The 19,702-nt window shown below is 33.0% G+C and overlaps 4 protein-coding genes across 4 annotated transcripts; 2 read left to right on the top strand and 2 right to left on the bottom strand.

Annotated features, from left to right (window-relative positions):
• The first annotated feature begins 4,383 nt into the window (after positions 1–4,383).
• On the top strand, positions 4,384–8,861 carry LOC132299556 (GDSL esterase/lipase At1g09390-like). Its single transcript, XM_059796258.1, has 5 exons — positions 4,384–4,684; positions 6,055–6,240; positions 6,939–7,099; positions 7,387–7,657; positions 8,541–8,861. The coding sequence occupies exons 1-5, from the start codon at positions 4,420–4,422 to the stop codon at positions 8,771–8,773; spliced, it is 1,116 nt and encodes a 371-aa protein (XP_059652241.1). The 5' UTR covers positions 4,384–4,419; the 3' UTR covers positions 8,774–8,861.
• Positions 8,862–10,628: 1,767 nt separating this feature from the next.
• Positions 10,629–11,398, bottom strand: LOC132299557 (uncharacterized). The gene is made up of 2 exons (XM_059796260.1): positions 11,253–11,398; positions 10,629–11,148 (listed from the first exon to the last, which is right to left on the bottom strand). Exons 1-2 carry the CDS (start codon positions 11,381–11,383, stop codon positions 10,761–10,763), a joined length of 519 nt encoding a protein of 172 aa, XP_059652243.1. The 5' UTR covers positions 11,384–11,398; the 3' UTR covers positions 10,629–10,760.
• Positions 11,399–13,276: 1,878 nt separating this feature from the next.
• On the bottom strand, positions 13,277–16,868 carry LOC132301127 (inactive glucose-6-phosphate 1-dehydrogenase 4, chloroplastic-like). Its single transcript, XM_059798405.1, has 7 exons — positions 16,725–16,868; positions 15,953–16,335; positions 15,025–15,119; positions 14,319–14,433; positions 14,024–14,185; positions 13,657–13,865; positions 13,277–13,566 (listed from the first exon to the last, which is right to left on the bottom strand). Exons 1-7 carry the CDS (start codon positions 16,741–16,743, stop codon positions 13,329–13,331), a joined length of 1,221 nt encoding a protein of 406 aa, XP_059654388.1. The 5' UTR covers positions 16,744–16,868; the 3' UTR covers positions 13,277–13,328.
• Positions 16,869–16,878: 10 nt separating this feature from the next.
• LOC132301125 (GDSL esterase/lipase LIP-4-like) lies at positions 16,879–19,187 on the top strand. The gene is made up of 3 exons (XM_059798404.1): positions 16,879–16,944; positions 17,705–17,975; positions 18,867–19,187. Exons 1-3 carry the CDS (start codon positions 16,879–16,881, stop codon positions 19,097–19,099), a joined length of 570 nt encoding a protein of 189 aa, XP_059654387.1. The 3' UTR covers positions 19,100–19,187.
• The last annotated feature ends 515 nt before the right edge of the window (positions 19,188–19,702 follow it).

Below are 19,702 nucleotides of genomic sequence, written 5' to 3'. Positions count from 1 at the left end.
TTTTGTGTGTTATTTGGCTAACATTTTACTACCTGTTGTCCCTTTTTAAGAATGCATTGTTAGGAATGATTCCAATAAAAGGAATTCAAAATTAGAAAGGTGTTTGGTGAAAATATTTTTTCCAAAGGCATTCGAGAGTTTACAATATTTTTTAATTCAAACTATTGATTTTCCATTTACAAGATTACCCGCCCATAATTGAATTAGGTCAATGCCAAACCCTATATATACATATCACAGGGAAAAAAAAACTTGTTAAAGATATCTTAACTTCACTCGTTACTATATTCTCGGAATATGTTAAATTCTGGACCAAGCTGCGAACTCAAATTCGTTGGACGTAAAGACGTAAAGAAAGTTCAACGGATACAAAAAATCAAAAGATTTGGATAAACTTAAGGAGGCTGAGCTAATTATTACCGCTCTCTCCAATGATTCTTTCAATTCGTAATAGCCTAATAGGCTAGGAGCATAATCGATTTTATAATAGAATACTATCACCATTAATAGTCCTATAAAAGGGTAATCGATCAACCTAAAAAAAGTTTGTCAAAAATTCAATACGTTATCTTGATATAAAATGGTTCAATAGCTAATTTGACTGTAGTATATTACCCACACTGGTGCTTGCCTAGATCACTGCAACACTTATGATTTCTTGTATAACACTTGCTTTATTATTGTAATTTGACTGTTGTATAATTTTTTTTTATTTTTACCATGTGGTTTACTTGTTCGTATTTTTATTTCAGTAGTTAAAAAGTGAAATTATTTGCATTGTTTTTTTTTTTTTTTTTTTTTGGCGCGACTATTTCTTGGATAATGAAAATCATGTTAAATGTCATAGGTATTGCACCATTCTTTCTTCTCTCCCTCTGTCATTTTATGTGTTCTTTCTTATTAATTTATTTATAAATAAAATACTTGGCATACAAGATATTTATTTAAGTTTTGTTTGAATAAACAAGAGAGAAAAGAAAGAGAAATGATAACATTAGTAATAATAGAAAAGAAAAGAAAAGATAACCATAATATATATTCTTGTTTGAATAAATTGTGAGGGAAAAAATAGGAGAGGATATTGGGAAAAAGGTAAAGGAGGAAAATAAAAAGAAATTATTTTAACTAAATTACTATCATATCTTAATGTTAAGGCGGGATCCAAATGACTTTTAAATTTCTTTCGCTAAAATGTTAAGATTATTTTCTGTATTGTGAAAGTACCACTTAAGTTATAATCATACCACTTCTTAAATCTTTCCACTCTTAAAAAGATGACATTTCAATTTTTTTTTTTTTTTTTTCTTTTTCTCGTCAGCAAACCAAATATGAAAATCACTATCCATCCTTTCTTATGTTTTCTTTTCCTTCCAATTACATCAATACAAACAAAGTCTTACTAACTCAAAATTAAGATTTCCCCAATAAATTTTGTACATAGGTAATATAATAAAATTAAGGTTTTAGAATATAATGCAACCAAAAAAAAATTACTAGATTATTAAAAATTACAGATGCAAAGGTTCGAAACTGAGCTATCTCAAAGACAACGATGTGAACTTTTTCTCTGCCGACTTTTCTTTATGCATGTTGGGTACTATGATTACTATTTTTACCATGTGGCCCCACAAATCACGTGAGATTGGGTTATTTTCCACCGAAATGTCTCTATCTTTTGGGGAATTGGGGTTGGGGGTGTCTCTCTATCTGGGCTCTATTAGTTATAGTACTCTATAGGGTCAATTTTGTCAACTTAGCCATGGTAACAATAATTGGAATTTATGTTACGGTTTTGGTAAACGATAGGCTGATTTAAGGAGAAAATTTTGGTTGCGTCTTTATGTTGCAATATATGATCATATATGCTTAGTTGTACGGTACAATGAAATTTTTGTTCCAATTAACAGTCTGTTTGTGTTTTCCAAGTGTTACAATTGAATTCGTGTTACCATTGGGGACACAAAAAGTAGCTCTGTTTTGTGTTTTCAAAGTGATATCAAAAACTTCCAGTTACAATTGCGGCCACCGACAGGCTTAATATTAGGAAATCAATGGCAGAAGATGTGGCGGTTTCTCTCTTAGAAAATAAGAACCAAAGATGCAGTAGCTTAGTCTGGGCACAAATCGCCAGTTGTGAGAATCATATTCGGTCTCTTATAGTGAGTTTTAAGTAGCTTATATTTTGCAGACTAAGTAATGTCACATACAAACGTAACTCAATTTAACATACTGTGTTTGGCAATTACACCATCATTTATAAATAACATTTCACCATCATTTATAAGTATCTTCACCCTCAAATTAAGGTATATACATAAAAATTAAGGTATATACATAAATAGTGATATTACTTTTAGACTCTGGTGATATTACTTTTTAGACTCATATAATGTTATTTATAAATAATGTTGTAATTGTCAAACATAGTCTCAATTGTCAAATGGTGGTGAACGACATGACCAAATATAAATTACATAGAAACTCACTGCAAGGGACCGTATTAAAATCCACAACAGAAGATTTGTGCCTAGTATACCAATTTTGATTTGAACATTTGCCAAATAATCAAAATTTTCATTTAAATCCTTAATATCCATTTAACTATCTGTTGAAAACCCAAATTTATCCTTTATATAATACCATTTTATTCTTCTTTATTTCTTTTCTCTTTTTTATAATATTGAAAATGTAAAACTCATGATGAGAAGTAAGGGAAAAGGTAAAACACCATGTGACCAACTTATATTTTTTATGTATGAAGATAAGTGGACACGTACTCATTTGTCCCACTTACCACTTAAGACTAAAACATTTAACCTACCACTTAGCTGAGAATTGGCTTTTTGTCGCCACCTCTCACTGCCATTCATTTGTACAGATGTTGTTGGCTTTGTATACATTTATATTTACGATTTTTAAAATTCGTATTCCAGTAGAGTTGTTTTTTAGTAGCCAATGATGGATCCTGGATTTTTTTTAACAGGGGCGCTGTTGAAGAAAAAAAAAATTTTGAAGATAAATTTTTACAATAAAATAATAAATATAAGAATTTAATTTTTTGTAACTTGTCTAACTCAAATTTTTTGATTTTTTAACCATATCTGTGATTTCTAAATTATCTTTGATGTGGGACGTGAAAAACAAGAAATTCAATTTACTTTACGTTTTTTTGGATCTAAAACGCAAGAATATATATAGTGGGTATTTTTTAAAAGTAAATGGAAATATCAAAGTGTGTAAAAGATAATTATGAAGAGAGTGAAATAAAAAAAAATTTATTATCTTTTGTATCCAAAAAACCAGTTGGGGCAACAATGTGAAGTGTTGTATTTTTACAAATTGAAGGGGCATTTTTAAAACTTTTACAAATTGAGAGGGGGCATTTTCAAAATTTTAACAAAAAATATAGGTAATGCGCCCCCATTAGTCCTTAACCAGGTCTGTGCCTGCTAGTAGCGCTAGGAATGTGTATTCTCTCCTAGACAAAATCATGTACTTTTATTCTTCTTAGACTCCTCATTAGCCTTTAAATTTTTATTGTTTAAAGGACAATACTTAAGCCGTCCTCGTCGTTGATGTGAACTAATAAAAAATAAACTTGTTTTCGTTCATTACCAAATTAAAAATGGTGTATGTACTCATTATCTCTTATATGGTAAGTGAGAATGTATCACAACATCTCTGATTTGGTAATTGAAGAAACCGTATTCATTTTTTATTACTCCATACAATATTTATTTTTTATTGTGTGTGTGTAAAATATGTGTCTTTTGACTATCTTATAGTTAACAAAAAAATAGAATCCTAAGCTATCACGGGAATCACTAATACAACAATATTGTGGTAAACAGGCGTTGTTATCCATTTTATTTATTAGTTATATATAATTTTAACTAAAAGTGAATTATATTTTTATTTTTACGTAATTTTAATCAAAAGGTGGAGGTTTCGAGTCCTTATAAGAGGAAAATGGATGTGCAAGTGTGTACATACCAAACAGCAACTAGTAACGATACTTAGACTGAAGTGTCAAAGTGATTTACTTGACCTATAACCAATCAAAAATTGTAGATCAAGCAGATCATTTTAACTAATCCACCTACAAATCATCTTCCAACCGCAATGACTGGATTCATGATCCAAGCAGATCTATAACATTATTGGATCCAAGCAGATCTATAACATTACTGGATTCAGACCTACTTGAATTTTCACAGATTTGGTCCACAACGTTAAAGTAACAAAAAAATTAAGCTCCTATATATGGACCCAAAATATCATACCACATTCTGGAGTGGCCCAAAATTGATATTAAAAGATAGGCCCATCTGATTCACACCAGCCCACCAAAATACCAATAAGTACTCGTACTACAACTACTAAAAACACTACCGAAGAGAGTAAACAATAGTTACTACTATGAGGCATTCACTCTCTCCTCTTTGCTTTCACTCCTCCTGTTTCTTCTTCTCAATCGCTGCTGCTTGTCTCTTCCTCTCTCTACCAAATGCAGTTCTTTCTCTCTCTAGAGCTCCCGTCATTTTCAATTTCGGCGATTCCAACTCGGACACCGGCGGACTCGTCGCCGGACTCGGTTTTACCGTCAATTTGCCGAATGGCCGTTCTTTTTTCCGCAGATCAACCGGTCGACTCTCCGATGGACGCCTCGTCATCGATTTCCTCTGTAAGTGTCCCCACTCTCTCTCTCTCTATATATGTATACATATATATATATATATATCAAATTATCATACACGCATTATTTACTCCGTCATGTTTCAAATGGATATGTAGTTTCATTGTTGTATTGTTCGTTAGATACGACGTCGTTTCGCTGGGACCTAGGATTCTGGGCTGGGCTCTGGTAGTCCCAGTTTGCCTGTCGATCTCGTGATCACCTAGAAACTTATGGATCTGAACCCTGTTTTTAAGTCCGGGATTGAATTTAGCGCAGCTGGGGTCCTCTATTTAAACACATTAATATTCGGAAGAAGGCTTGGTACTGCTGGGCCTTACCCTATCTATGATCACCTCCACGTGTATGGTGAAGAATGCTTTACCTCTGTATGTGGGCCCGTTTGACATTCTTGTTGTAAGTGGAATAACGTATCTATCTTCCTGCTTTAAATCTTCAAATACAAAAAAATAATAATAATAATGCTAAATATTTATGATATTTAATATATTTGGGCCCCTTTTAGAACAATGATGCTTTTGTGTAACATGCATTGAACTGAATTTGAAGCAATCATATAATAAAATTGAACTATTTAGATAGGTTTTTTTTTTTAGGTCTATGTCAAAATAAAGGTGGAACACTTGGTCATGGTGCAGTCCTGGACCATTAACACTCTATGGACCAATTCAATTCAGGTCATTCGATTGAGAAAATAGGTTCATAAGAATGTATTAATATATTATAAAGAAACATCAATTAACAATTTGAATTGAATTGGTCCATTTGTGTCAAATGGTCCAGTATCATCTAATAATTTCTCAAAGAATCGAAAATTTAAAGCGGGCTATTTGTGTACGGGGTGAACCAAAATCTAGGATACAGTGCAAAACTATATGTTCTTCCCTCCGTCCCTTATTAGTAGTCCATTTTTCTTTTTTTACATGTTCTAAATTAGCTGTCCTCTTTGAAAAATTAAAACATCTTTTTTTTATATTTTCATCATTATCCTTTATCTTTTTTAAAAATATTAAACTTTGTAACTATATATATTTAACTTAAAAAGGACAATTTGATAATTTTAAAAAAAGACAATGCATTAATTACATGTCAAGTTATAAAACAAAAAATGGACAACCAAAAAGAGTAAATGTGTGAACTCTTACAAAATTGATCGGCATTGTTGACCATGAGCGCGCCTCATCAGACATTTGCTCTTTTTCACTTTATTAACGTGATGGCATGGTCTAGGAGATCCAAAAAGGCCAAAACCGCGGTGCTCCAATAGGACCAATACATATAAAGTTGTATATTATATGTTATTCTTTTGTTTTTTTTGGATAGCAGAGCATATAATATTTTTGACATTATTCGTGCAGGCCGAAGTGTGAACACGAGCTTCCTGAGCCCATACCTGGACTCACTGGGGTCCACGTTCGCGAATGGGGCAAATTTTGCAGTGGTGGGGTCCTCTACCCTTCCAAAGTATCAACCTTTTTCATTGAATATTCAGGTTATGCAGTTTCTTCATTTTAAGGATCGTTCCCTTCAACTTGTTAAAGCAGGTAATTTCTCATCTCATGTTACTCTCTATTTGAATGGTATTGTTCATTTGATTGTAACATCAAATCACATGAACTTGAAATAAGAATAAATAAATTAAATTAAGTTAATTGCTCAGTTCGATTGTTGAAAAAAAAAAAAACTTGAAATAGGAGGCTTAGTTTTATACATTGTATATGTTCTTGGTTTTTTTTTTAGAATACCGTTCGCCGCTATCCTGCTAGGAGAGGGAATAAAAGTCGGTTGCTGACATTATTCTCGACGGTCTGTTCATATCTCAAACAAATAGAATGAGATAAAATAAAATACTAACAACTTACATTGCTTCACTTCTTAAGCAATTTCAAATGCATTCTGCTTTTCTGATAGGCAATGTTGGAACTCAAAGTTCACTAGGCACAAATTGGAGTCTTTAAACACCTCTGGTCTTTGGTTCTAGACAATCACAAGGCATCGGAAACCTTAAAGCCCAATTGAAGGCCCTAGCGACATCAAGAAGATAATTTTTGGTTACTTCTATCAACTTTTAGCAAATGGCTAGGTCAAAAACTCGAAATATAAATTGTTTCTGAACCATGATTAATATCGTTTCAGATTATAAATATCTGCTTAAGTCTCATAAAGAATTGTTATTATTCTGCGCTTGAAAATTGATATAAATATCTAAATGTATTTCTTACACCGTTAAACTTTAATTTAGGTTCAAGACATTTGATTGATGATAAAGGGTTCCGCAATGCACTTTACATGATTGATATTGGGCAAAATGACCTCTCCGATTCATTCGCTAAAAACCTCTCATATGTGCAAGTTATCAAAAGCATCCCGACGATACTTACAGAAATCAAGAATGCTATTAAGGTGAGTATACATTTACACAGAAGATGCTAAATCTACTTGCAGACCGTAACAATTTAGCATCTTACATGATTTACATCTTCCCTACGCCTACTTTCAAAACATTAAGCCCCGGTTACCAAGCATTATACTGAGAACCTGAGAACCTGTTATTTTGCTTTAATTGAATATATATATATATATATATATATATATATCAATTTTGTGAAATCATTAAATTTACATGTTTCTTCGAATTTGTTTTCTTAATGAATATATCACTTTAGTCGAAATTTTTGTATCAAATGTAGGCCATATTTGATGAAGGTGGCCGGAATTTCTGGGTCCACAACACTGGGCCATTGGGTTGTCTCCCTCAAAAGCTTTCTTTAGCTCAAAAGAGTCCCAAAGATCTTGATCCCCATGGATGTCTTTCAAGTTATAATGCAGCTGCCGGAGTTTTTAATGAAGGACTACGCGAATTATGCCAAGAAATGAGATCTGAAATGAAGGATGCTATGATTGTCTATGTAGATATATATGCCATCAAGTACGATCTAATTGCCAACTCTAGCAAATACGGTAAGCTTATTAAATTTATCTTTCTTCCAATTAGTGAGTTAAAAAATTTCCAACCCTTTTTATGCTGCAGTCGTGGTGATTGGGATCAGAGTTAATTTGCGGGTGCTTAGAACATTCATGTGATAGTAAGATGCATCCAGAGAGCTGGAGGATCCTCGTAAACTTTAATTGTCTTGCAAGAGTTCCAGATGAAAAAACAAAAACCAAAAAAACAAAAGGATTTTAAGAACTAGATATATAAAAGTATTCCATCTAGGATGAATTAAGTTCGTTGTGTGGACAATTTTATTTAGATTTTTTCTTTCTTTCTTCTTTTTTTTTTTTGGGGGAATGGTAAAGCAAACACGCACCCTTTTTGCCAACGTCTACGCTCAAACCTCTCCCCTCTTCTTCGAGGTGGGAAGGTTATACCATTGAGCCACAGGTCCTTTGGTTTATTTAAACCTTTTTGTGCTAACAAATTATCAATTGAAGGATTTTGATTACTTCAATTTTGTAGGTTTTGACGTATCAAGATATTAGTACCTTAAAAGTTGTTAGTACTCTCCGATTTAGAATTTTTTTCTTTCTTAGTTGGTACTTACACACACATGCCTCCACTGAGGCTTGAACCCGTGAGCTCTCTTTGGGAAGTAAGGATCTGGTACCGTTAGGCCACTGACTGGCCTATTGGTTCCGATTTAGATATTTTCCTTCCTCATTTTTTTTCTTCTATAACATTGATCCAATGCAAGTTCACTCAACTTGTGCAAATTCTCAAAATGCTACTGGAATCAAAATTGCAGTGTTTGATGGATATTCCAACTTAGTTGAGAAATCTTTTCAAGAAAAAAAAACAAAGCTTGACATGTTTAATAGCTTTTGTTCTTATTTCACCTTCCAGGTTTCTCAAATCCACTAATGGCGTGTTGCGGCTATGGAGGACCACCGTACAACTATAACATTCAGGTAACGTGTGGTCGGACTGGCTACCAAGTCTGCAACTTGGGATCTCGATATATAAGTTGGGATGGAATCCATTACAGCGAAGCAGCGAACACCATTATAGCCTCCAAAATACTTTCCATGGCCTATTCAACACCCAGCGTCGCATTTGATTTCTTTTGCCTTGCATGATTATTCGTCGAGACATTTTGGTATCATTATTTAATTTGTTGCAAAAATGCATGGTGAAGTGTTTATGAAAATGGAACTGTTTAGGGTTTCTCATTGCTTTTGGTAGATTCAGGTTTTGCTTTACCTTTGAAATGTCAGACCTAACAGGAATATATCACAAAATTGTTCTGTTTCAAAGTGACAAAACTTATAGTTGAGGTTTTGATGAAGAGAATATTAGGTCATAAGAAATTACACTGGTAGCGAATTTTGACACGGACCGGGTACACAAACTCTCGAGATGTATATTCTCGATAAATTCAATTGTGTTTCACATCATTCTTAGTTGAGTTTATATGTCATTTCGTTCAATTGAGTCTCATATCACTCTTAATTGAGTGTATGCGAGTCTATGATTCTCTTAAACTCTTAGATTTTTTAAAATCCTATATATATATATATATATATTTATTTATTTATTTACACACCCCACTATCAACATAAACTTTTACATTAGATTCGCTGTCACTCTTTTATAACTTCAGGACCACACACGTGCTTGTTCACACTGAATTCTAAACACATTTAATTTTTTCTCACATTCACAATAGACTAGCAAACAAACTTGTAGAAATTCTAATCACATGTACATGTTCACATTGCACGCATGTTTTACACATTGACACATTTAATTTACTATAAATAAACTTGTAATCCCAACATTAGTTTCTATCAACTCATTGAGGTTGGTTGGAACACTTGAGCTTCATTTTTAGTTGGAAACTTCTGGAATTTACTAAAAATAATACGAAATATATATATATAATATAACAATTATAAAATTCAAAAGACAAAAAAAAAAAAAAAAATATTCAAGTACGCACGATAAAAAGAAGAATGTTAAGAGTAGAAGAAGAAAAAGAAAAATGAGAGCACTGTAAAAGGAAAAAGTTAAGAAGTTAGGAAGGAAATTTTGACTTAGTCTGTGAAGGAAATTTAAGAAATTTGAAGCGTAAAAGAAAAAATAAAGAGATAATTTTTTTTATATATATTAAAAAAATTTACCACATATATTATAGAGTGCATGCCAACTTAGTGGGAGCACGTGTCCTGTTATAATTTTGGATCATGAATAGTTGTCAAAATAAATAAAAATAATAATTTTTTAAGTATTTTGATTTTGAGTCACCATTCACGAACTGTTTTAGCATTGTATAAAATATAACAATTTTGCATCAAATATATTTTATAGTCATAATCGAGATTATAGCTGTCTAAAAATAAAAATATCAAAAAACAAAACACGTGTTGACCTAAAGGCATCTTCCCTTTTCTTTCTCTTTTTCTTTTTCTTTCTTTTTTTCGGGAATCAAACACCTAAGAGGCTAGACAACCAACCCACCTCTTCATAAATATGATACCAGCAGTGGACCAACTCCATAGTAGAGTTCAAGTGTCTCACGGAGAGGATTATTATGTGGGACCTTGTTGGCCACACCATTATTGTATTACTTACAACCTAGTGTATATATTACATATTACTATGGGATGACAAAACAATACGAAGACAGTGTCAGAGGTTCTTGTCCGATATCGTGTAGGAATGGGTATTCGTTCTTGTTTCATATCAGATTCGGATGAAAAAGAAAAAAAAAAATTAACCGTATAAAAATAGATCCATGTAAAAATGAATATGCAACACTATTTACCAATTTCATTATTTATTCTTGAAAAATCGATCTTCTCGATCTATGGTTCTATATATAATATATCAAGCTTATAGATCAAGTGCTTAAATAAATATATATATATATAGGTAGTAATTCAACTAATTTTGCATCCATGATTAAAAAAAAAAGGTTGGTGTGAAATGCAATTTCTGTGAAAATGATCAAGCAATAGATCCCTATTTCAAATTAAATTCAGAAATTTGTCATTTTGAATTTATAAATCTGTGATGGACCAGTACAGCCTTAATGATGGTCAGTAACAAAACTAATTATGAACATTACAGGGAAAGGTTGAGGTCTAAGCCGCCGCCACCACCACCACCACCTTTATCTTCTTCTTTTTCATCTTCGCTCTTCTTAGAAGGACCTGCAGCCATCATTGCTAGGGTTTCTGCCTTACCAGCTTTAGACAGATCACCAAAATCCTCCACGAAATCCTCCGGTATGAACGCCGGCTTCCAAACTGCAACCCTCTTGTCGTCCTCCGCCGCCGCCGCCGCCTTCTTCGTGGTGCCTCCGCCGCCGGTCATCATTCGGTCACGCACCTCTCGGATATTTTTGATCAGAGCAAAAAACTTCTCCATCTTCTCCTCCTCGTCTTCTTCATCCTCCACCTTTCTCTTCCTTCTTTCCCCATTCATACTACACAATATTGTTTTACATAACCTTTCAAAAACAAAAACAAAAACAAAAACAAAAAAATTGTTATATAAAACTTATATGTAATTCCATCAAGAAACGCAGAAGGTTAGAGAGAGAAAGAGGAGTACCATAATGTTTGCTTGTTTACCGGTGAACTACTTGCAGTTGAGACGACTTTATATATAGAGAGTGAGAGAGAGGGGGAGTCACGGTTTCGTGAAGGTGCGCGCACACACCCACGCAAATATGGTGACGTCATAAATTCAATTTTCTCTTCAAACATTTTCAACTTATTTGAGATCTGAAATTCCAATAATTTCAATTGATTTATGTGATTTTCTTATTATTATTCCAATAGATAATCACATAGTAATGTTATAAATAATATTTTTTTGTGTAATTTTAATTAATAATGTGAAGTAAGTGTATTTTTATCACGATAACGAAAATCTATCAAATATTTTTCACAAATTATAAGATCTCAGTGTTTTCATAGAAACAAAACACACTGGGTGTGTGTTTATTTTAAATTCAAAAAAAAATATATATATATATATATATATATATATATGTATATATATCAAAGGAATAAAATTTCAGTCCTGTTGCCGTGTTTTTGTGGAAGATTTCACTCCGGATAACAAAAAAGGTCGTTTATCATTTTCCAAAAATTGATTGGATGGGTGGGTGGCAGAAGAATCTGTGTGGTTAGGGTAATATGGCCCATAACCTCATGTTTCCCCTCCCCCCCCCCCCCCCACCGACTCTATGTGACAGAGCCCATACTCTCAATGTGACAATTGATATATATATATATATATATATATATAGATATATGTATATATATGTGACGTCTCGCTTTTGTTGATGGAAATACCATCACGTCCCCACGCGTTTTTCCACTTCCCATTAAGATCCCATCATCCTTCACTGTTCACTGAGTCATCTGACTCCTCTTTCTTCTTATCCCTTCTTTGGATGGCCTCCCATGGATTTGATCATCAATCCAAGTGGATATTGAATTTAATGCCCAATCCCATTCAAAATTCACTCGCAATTGAATTTGAATTCCGACTTTAAATTTAAAATTGATAGAGGGATACAAGTTCGTCTAAAATAGTAGGCACAAGTGAAAAAAAAAAAAAACTTATCAATTATCGAGTGAAAAATATTCTCTGCAATACAAATAGAACCCTCATCTATGCCAACATTATAAAAAGGACCCTCCCGATCATCGGACCACATTTTCTAACGTTGACACCACCAAAAAAAAAAAAAAAAAATCACTTATTAATTTATATAAAAATTGTAAAATATCACAAATATAAAATACCCATAATACCCTTCAGGTGTTATTTTGCAACTAACCAATAGTTCATAACAAAAATAAATTGCTTAGTTGCAAGATATGTGAATCACTTTTAGCCTTGTGAATTAACAATAATAATAATAATAATAACAACAATACTAATAGTGGTAGGAGTAACTGATGGGAAAAAATAACTCTATTTTGACCGATCATTATTTCTCGTCAACTTGCTTAGGATAAAGATGTTATCATTATATTCACGAGGATAAATAAAATTGGTTATTGATGATAGAGCGAATTTCAACCATGACGCCTGCTCAACGAACTCTGTTAATGATGGAAGAGTTCTTAACCATCGACATCAGTTGATAGTTCAAGGATTTTGATGTACTTTTGTCAAAAAAAAAAAAAAAAAAGTAAATTTTTTGGTGAGAAAGGGCGCAGGAAAGATTAAAAAAAAAAAAAAAAAAGATGAGTAAATTTTCTTCCTTCTTGTCCCACAAATTTTAAAGTTAATTGTTTGGTTAAAAAAGATGGCGGAAAGAAGTATAGAGAAGAAAAGATGAATGGGCGTGGGCCATCCTTTTTGTCCCACAAATTTTAACTGAGAAGGAATAAATTGACAATATTTTCTGTCAAAATTATTGTGTATCAATTTATATAATGAGGGTATACTAATTAAAAATATATAAAAAAATCTCTCATTCCTTTCATTTTAAGTTTTTAACAAAAGAAAAAAATGTATCCCCTAAAAAGTGAAGAATAATACACCTTCCTTTCTGGATGACCGAAAAATCATTACATAATCCGAGACTTATATGGTCTGACACCCAAGTTTTCTTTTTTTGCTTGTATACCATGGTGAAGATTAGAACACAAAAATCTGTGAGTTTTGCTAGTCTTCTACCCATCGAACCCCGTGTTTTGCCCAGAGATAGAAGGCTTCAACTGGACCTCTACCCCCCAGCTCGTACAGTTCCGGTGCTATATTGCTCTTGTCTATCTCATCCAAAACCGGAGACAAAATATTCCATGCAGCAGTAACCTCATCGCTTCTCATAAATAGATGGTTGTCTCCGTCAATGACATCAAGAAGCAGCTGCTCATATGAATCAGGTACTTCCACATTATACCTAAAGTATTAACACAATGGAAATGAGGTCTTGAGATAAATGTGGAAATGTGCACAAGGAGCAAAAGTTTCACAGCAATAAACAGCTTACTTATCCTTGTATAGCAAATTCAGTTCTGAAGCATCCAACACCAAGCCTAATCCTGGAATTTTATTGTTAACCTTGAGTAGGATTGCTTCATTGGGAACGTCACGTAAAATCAGCTCATTAGTGGCAAGATCAATGTTGTGCCCTATGCGATCACGATATATGCTTCCAGGAACATGATGAAACTGTATACGTATCTCCACTCTACGTAATAAAGTTCATATGGGTGAAGAAATTCTATAATGCAAGCCTAATACAAACATAAACCAAATTTATAAAGTTAATATATACAGACAGTAATTATCTAGTAATAAGCATAATGCAAGTGGATCCCCCTCCCAAAAAATAAATAAAGAAAGAATTAAAAGAAAAATAGAATAGAAGACCGTGAATGAAAACGGAAGGGTTTCTTAATTATTACACGATTCCAGCCCTTCTGTGTTTGAGCATTATCACCAAGAGAGGATGCAACATCTAGAAGTGCTTCTTGTGGCACAGAAAGGTAAAAGATTCTGTTTGCTTCAGATTGCCCCTGAGGTAAGCAAGCTGTTAAAGAATCAATTACCAAAAGCCTCCAAACTGTACAATTAGGACTTATTAGAGGCTGATCGAGCATCAGGTGGTTCTCCAAACTATTGACCTGATCTCTTTTACTCTAAGATTACCTCAATCTGCTCCATCCGGGTATGGAGCTTTGACATCCCTTCCATGTTGTCATGACCTCCGTTCAGATAGTATGTTCTACTAAGAAAAGCATCCAGTTTGTCCTCACAATTTTGCCTGCAGCAGAGTAATACTTTCTATTCTTGGTTAATAAAAATTGAACATTTAATATAAAACTACTATATATGCAATTATCCATGTGTGTGTGCGCTCCACTCTGTATACACCAAAAATCCAATAAGGATTTGTGTTAAAAGACAAAAAATTAGATTGAAGACGTAGTTTGCTGTTGCACTTGAATCTCAACTAATTAGCTAATTGGCTTCTGGCTGTATGCACTTCAATGTTATAGTAAAATAAAACACTTCCACCCACAAAATATAAGGACAAGCCAGGAGTTATGCAAGCCATCCACAATGCTACTGATTATTTTTATCTTTTTCAGAAAGTTGAAAGAGGGCAATCTCTTTCTGTTGAAAGTTTTTAATGAAATGATTAAATGCACAAAATTATAGACTCTTGCAAAATCTGTCAGCTACAAGTTTTAATCTGCTCCGCAAGCCAAATGGAAAGTAAGCAACCTACAGAATTTTGATGCATGCCACAATTTTCTTCTGGAAATTAATAAGTTGAAGGGTTTAAATAAGAAATTTGTTTATGAGGAAACATAAAAGAATAATTCAAGATTATCTGAAACGAGGACCGTACTGATGATCAATGCGGCAAGTTAAAGTTGATGCTATCATGGATCTGAGATCTTCATCCTTCAAATTCTTTCTCGAATAACCAAAAATACCAACATTCTGCAGCCATTAAAGCAAAAGTGAGGCTGGAAATTTTACAATATATTGTTGGCAAAACAAATTGTCGATCCAATTCATAAAGTATCTAATTCTATTTCAACATCAAAATCATGTTAATTGCCTCAACCCAAAACTATAAAACCTTGTTTTTCTTAGTATTTTTCATCCCCTTATATTTTTTCTTACATTTTGCATCTCAAAGCCCAAATTTTGATTTACCAGTCATCTCTAGACTAAATTTACTCATGATTCATGCAGATAATCTTTTGAGTTTCTGCAGAGAGGCTTGAAATTCAATATGAGTTTAAAGTAATAAGACGTGGACATAGTGGCCAACTAGAGTAGGGAGCATAGCTGTCCTAGAAGATTAAGTGGAGTTCTATTTTTGGATTTCTGTTCAACCAACCAATACTCTTATTTGTAAATTATCAAACCACCTTCGCAGAATAACCTATGATATTGTTCGCTTACAAGTTATTCATTTTAAGGATCACTCAAACATAATAAAATCAAATTTTCAAGTAAATGACAAACTTTACTGGCTCAAACGCCCTCTTCAGGAGAAAAAAACAAAAACAAACAAACAACAGCAGCAGCAGCAGCAGCGGTAACATATAAGGATATACAGCAAAGGAGTCCAAGATACACTCAATATTCAACATAATGATCATAGAAATGAGACATATATAAAAGAAAATTGAAAATGACAATAGTGAATGACATATTTAGAAATATCAGTTACTATTTCATACAAGCTAAGAAAGTAAGCTCAAACTGGAAGGGAAAAAAAAAAAAAAAAAACTACTGCAATAAAATTATTGAAGTAGTTCTACCTCAGGAAGAAAGCCACTGTAATACAGAGCAAATAGTGCAGGAAAAATCTTACTCCTCGCCAGTTCACCAGTAGCTCCAATGACAGCTATGCAAAGAGAGGGTGGTCGAGCACCCTTGTCATCATTATTGAAGGAGTGAGTTTGAGGCGAAGGTGGAAATTCCATGGCAGCAACTCCTCTCGTGGAAATACCAGGTTTAGAATTAGGTACAGAACTTAGTTCAGTCTGGGAACTTGTCTGCATTACCTCTTCAGTTCTTGGGAAGGATGAAGGAGATTCTATGGATGTGGCTACGCCAGTGGAAACATCAGGTTGAAAATTTAGTAAAGAACTTTCTCCAGGCTGTAAAGCCGTCTTCTTCGGTCCTTCATTGGAGTCTGTATCTTAAGCCACATAAATTATGAGAAGTTTCAGAATTTTATTGTTAAAGTTGAAAGAAAATACAAATCACAAATAAGATGTTTCATAGATTAGAAATACACTAGATCTTAATATGGCTGTTTTATATTTTTTGTAGTTTCCAGAAGAAAGAAGAAAAGATGAAGCAGGATTAAAAACTCAATAAAACCAAGTAATTTCATCAAGTTCTAATGCTTTTAAACTTTTTCCTTGGGTACCCAATTATAAGAAAACCAATTCAATTTTACGTTATATTAATCTATTTTTTTCCTCCCTCTTCTCGGCATCAAAATAAAAATATAATGACACACACACATATATATATGCAAGTATAAATGCGTACAGGGAGAAGAAGAAAGAGAATATTACTAACCATTTGGCAAATGGAACATTTGTGCTCCTTCAGAATCTTGACCTTCAGATTTTTCCACATGCTCTGTCGAATTATCTTTATCTTGAATATGTAGACTTTTAAACTCATTTCCCTGTTCACGCTTTCTATTGGGATAATGTTCAAAAAGTAGAGAATGTGTAAATCATATAATGTGAAAGAAACAGAGCAAAGCTACTTTTTCCAATATGTTTCAAAGTTGGTGCTAAGATAATAATTTACTTAGTTTTAAATAACTCTAAAGTTTATAACTCACATGCAAATTTCGCATGCCATCCACTAGTATCAAAACAAAAAGGAAAACAAAAAATTTTAAAAAAAAAAAAACCTAAAAGATGTAAATATTATAAAGATGAAAGCAAGTCCAGTAAAAAAAAAAAAAATTGTTCATCTTGGTTTGATATGTGTGAAAATATGAACACATCTTTTTTTTTTCATAATTGAAAATATGAACACATCAATAACAGAAAATTTAAACTTTATAGTAAAACTGCTTGAATGTGTATTATAATCCATTTTTCAAACTGTATCTATGAAAGAACGGTCAAACTGAATTTATAAAACAAATGAAAGTCTCACAAAAATATTTTCAATGTGTATAGCAACAGGATCACTAATGCTCAATCAAAAAATGTTAAATACAGTCTTAATTCTATTAAGGCAATCATCAAAAGCCTCAATTCTATCATTTTAAAGTAGAATAAATAAAAATAAAACAACAACAACAATACAACATCAACATCAAAAACCTCCAATTCAAAAATCTGGTGCTTAGATTCACTAGTCTATAACCAACGTTTTGCAATAAAATAGATCAACAAATCACTTATTAAAAAAAAAAACAGAGCAAAGCTACTTTTTCCAATTTTGTGAAATCATTAAATTTACAACATGTTTCTTCGAATTTGTTTTCACAGTTAATGAATATATCACTTTAGTCGAAAATTTTGTATCAAATGTAGGCCATATATGATGAAGGTGGCCGGAATTTCTGGGTCCACAACACTGGGCCATTGGGTTGTCTCCCTCAAAAGCTTTCTTTAGCTCAAAAGAGTCCCAAAGATCTTGATCCCCATGGATGTCTTTCGAGCTATAATGCAGCTGCAGGAGTTTTTAATGAAGGACTACGCCAATTATGCCAAGAAATGAGATTTGAAATGAAGGATGCTATGATTGTCTATGTAGATATATATGCCATCAAGTATGATCTAATTGCCAACTCTAGCAAATACGGTAAGCTTATTAAATTTATCTTTCTTCCAATTAGTGAGTTAAAAATTTTCCGACCCTTTTTATGCTGCAATCATGATGATTGGGATCAGAGTTAATTTGCTAGTGCTTAGAACATTCATGTGATAGTAAGATGCATCGAGAGAGCTGGAGGATCCTCGTAAACTTAAATTGTCTTGCATGAGTTTCAGATGAAAAAACAAAAACCAAAAGACAGAAAAGGATTTTAAGAACTAGATATATAGAAGTATTCCATCTAGGATGAATTAAGTTCATTGTGTGGACAATTTTTTTTAGATTTTTTCTTTCTTTTTTTTTTTTCTTTTTTTTTTTTTGGGAATGGTAAAGCAAAAACACACCCTTTTTGCCCATGTCTGCGCTCAAACCCCTCCCCTCTTCTTTAAGGATGGGGAGGTTATACCATTGGGCCAAAGGTCCTTAGGTTTATTTAGACTTTTTTGTGCTAACAAATTATCAATTGAAGGATTTTGATTACTTCAATTTTGTAGGTTTTGATGTATCATGATATCAGTACCTTAAAAGTTATTAGTACTCTCCGATTTAGATTTTTTTTTCTTTGTTAGTTGGTACTCGTACACACATGCCTCCACTGAGGTCTGAACCCGTGAGCTCCCTTTGGAAAGTAAGAGTATGCTACTGCTAGGCCACTGACTGGCCTATTGGTTCCGATTTAAATAGTTTCCTCCCTCATTTTTTTTCTTTTTTAACATTGATCCAATGCAAGTTCACTCAACTTGTGCAAATTCTTAAAATGCTCGGGGAATCAAATTTTCAGTGTTTGATGGATATTCCAACTCAGTTGAGAAATCTTTTCAAGAAGAAAAATAAAGCTTGACATCTTTAATAGCTTATAGTTCTTATTTCACCTTTCAGGTTTCTCAAATCCACTAATGGCGTGTTGCGGCTATGGAGGACCACCATACAACTATAACATTCAGGTAACGTGTGGTCGGACTGGCTACCAAGTCTGCAACTTGGGATCTCGATATATAAGTTGGGATGGAATCCATTACAGCGAAGCAGCGAACACCTTTATAGCCTCCAAAATACTTTCCATGGCCTATTCAACACCCAGCGTCGCATTTGATTTCTTTTGCCTTGCATGATTGTTCGTCAAGACATTTTGGTATCATTATTTAATTTGTTGCAAAAATGCATGATGAAATGTTTACGAAAATGGAACTGTTTAGGGTTTCTCATTGCTTCTGGTAGATTCAGGTTTAGCATTATCTTTGAAATGCCAGACCTAATAGGAATATATCACAAAATTGTTCTTTTTCAAAGTGACAAAACTTATAGTTGAGGTATTGATGAAGAGAACATTAGGTCATAAGAAATTACATTGGTAGCAAATTTCGACACAGATCATGTACACAAACTCCCGAGAAGACATCTCGATAAATTAAATCGAGTTTCACATCATTCTTAGTTGAGTTTATTTGACAGGTATAGTCTTGAGCTTTTCATTTAGTTCAATTGAGTCTCACATCACTCTTAATTGAGTGTACAAGAGTTTTCAAATCTCAATTTCGGTAAAACTCTTAGATTTTTTTAAATCATTATATATATATATATATATATATATATATATATATATATATATTTATTTATTTATTTACTTTTACACTACTACTCTTTTATAACTTGAGGGCCACACGTGCATGTACACACTGAATTCTAAACCCAATTAATTTGACCACGCGTTTATA

The sequence above is a fragment of the Cornus florida genome, unplaced genomic scaffold (assembly GCF_030987335.1).
Source record: "Cornus florida cultivar Cherokee Brave unplaced genomic scaffold, ASM3098733v1 CherokeeBrave_3.0.0_Hap2_Chr03, whole genome shotgun sequence".
NCBI classification, from domain to species: Eukaryota; Viridiplantae; Streptophyta; class Magnoliopsida; order Cornales; family Cornaceae; genus Cornus; species Cornus florida.
This window is presented reverse-complemented; position numbering and strand designations above follow the sequence as displayed.

Bases quoted from the DNA above. Each gene is read 5' to 3' on its own strand.
- LOC132301125 (XM_059798404.1), top strand. From the start codon at position 16,879: ATGTGTAAATCATATAATGTGAAAGAAACAGAGCAAAGCTACTTTTTC. The intron at 16,945-17,704 runs GTGCTAAGATAA...TATCAAATGTAG, and splicing joins TCCAATATGTTTCAAAGTTG to GCCATATATGATGAAGGTGG. The intron at 17,976-18,866 runs GTAAGCTTATTA...TTCACCTTTCAG, and splicing joins TGCCAACTCTAGCAAATACG to GTTTCTCAAATCCACTAATG.
- LOC132299556 (XM_059796258.1), top strand. From the start codon at position 4,420: ATGAGGCATTCACTCTCTCCTCTTTGCTTTCACTCCTCCTGTTTCTTC. The intron at 6,241-6,938 runs GTAATTTCTCAT...ACTTTAATTTAG, and splicing joins CCTTCAACTTGTTAAAGCAG to GTTCAAGACATTTGATTGAT. The intron at 7,658-8,540 runs GTAAGCTTATTA...TTCACCTTCCAG, and splicing joins TGCCAACTCTAGCAAATACG to GTTTCTCAAATCCACTAATG.
- LOC132301127 (XM_059798405.1), bottom strand. The intron at 14,434-15,024 runs GTACGGTCCTCG...ACTCTGCTGCAG, and splicing joins ACTTGCCGCATTGATCATCA to GCAAAATTGTGAGGACAAAC. The intron at 14,186-14,318 runs GTAATCTTAGAG...TGCTTACCTCAG, and splicing joins CCCGGATGGAGCAGATTGAG to GGGCAATCTGAAGCAAACAG.
- LOC132299557 (XM_059796260.1), bottom strand. From the start codon at position 11,383: ATGACGTCACCATATTTGCGTGGGTGTGTGCGCGCACCTTCACGAAAC. The intron at 11,149-11,252 runs GTACTCCTCTTT...TGTTTTTGAAAG, and splicing joins GTAAACAAGCAAACATTATG to GTTATGTAAAACAATATTGT.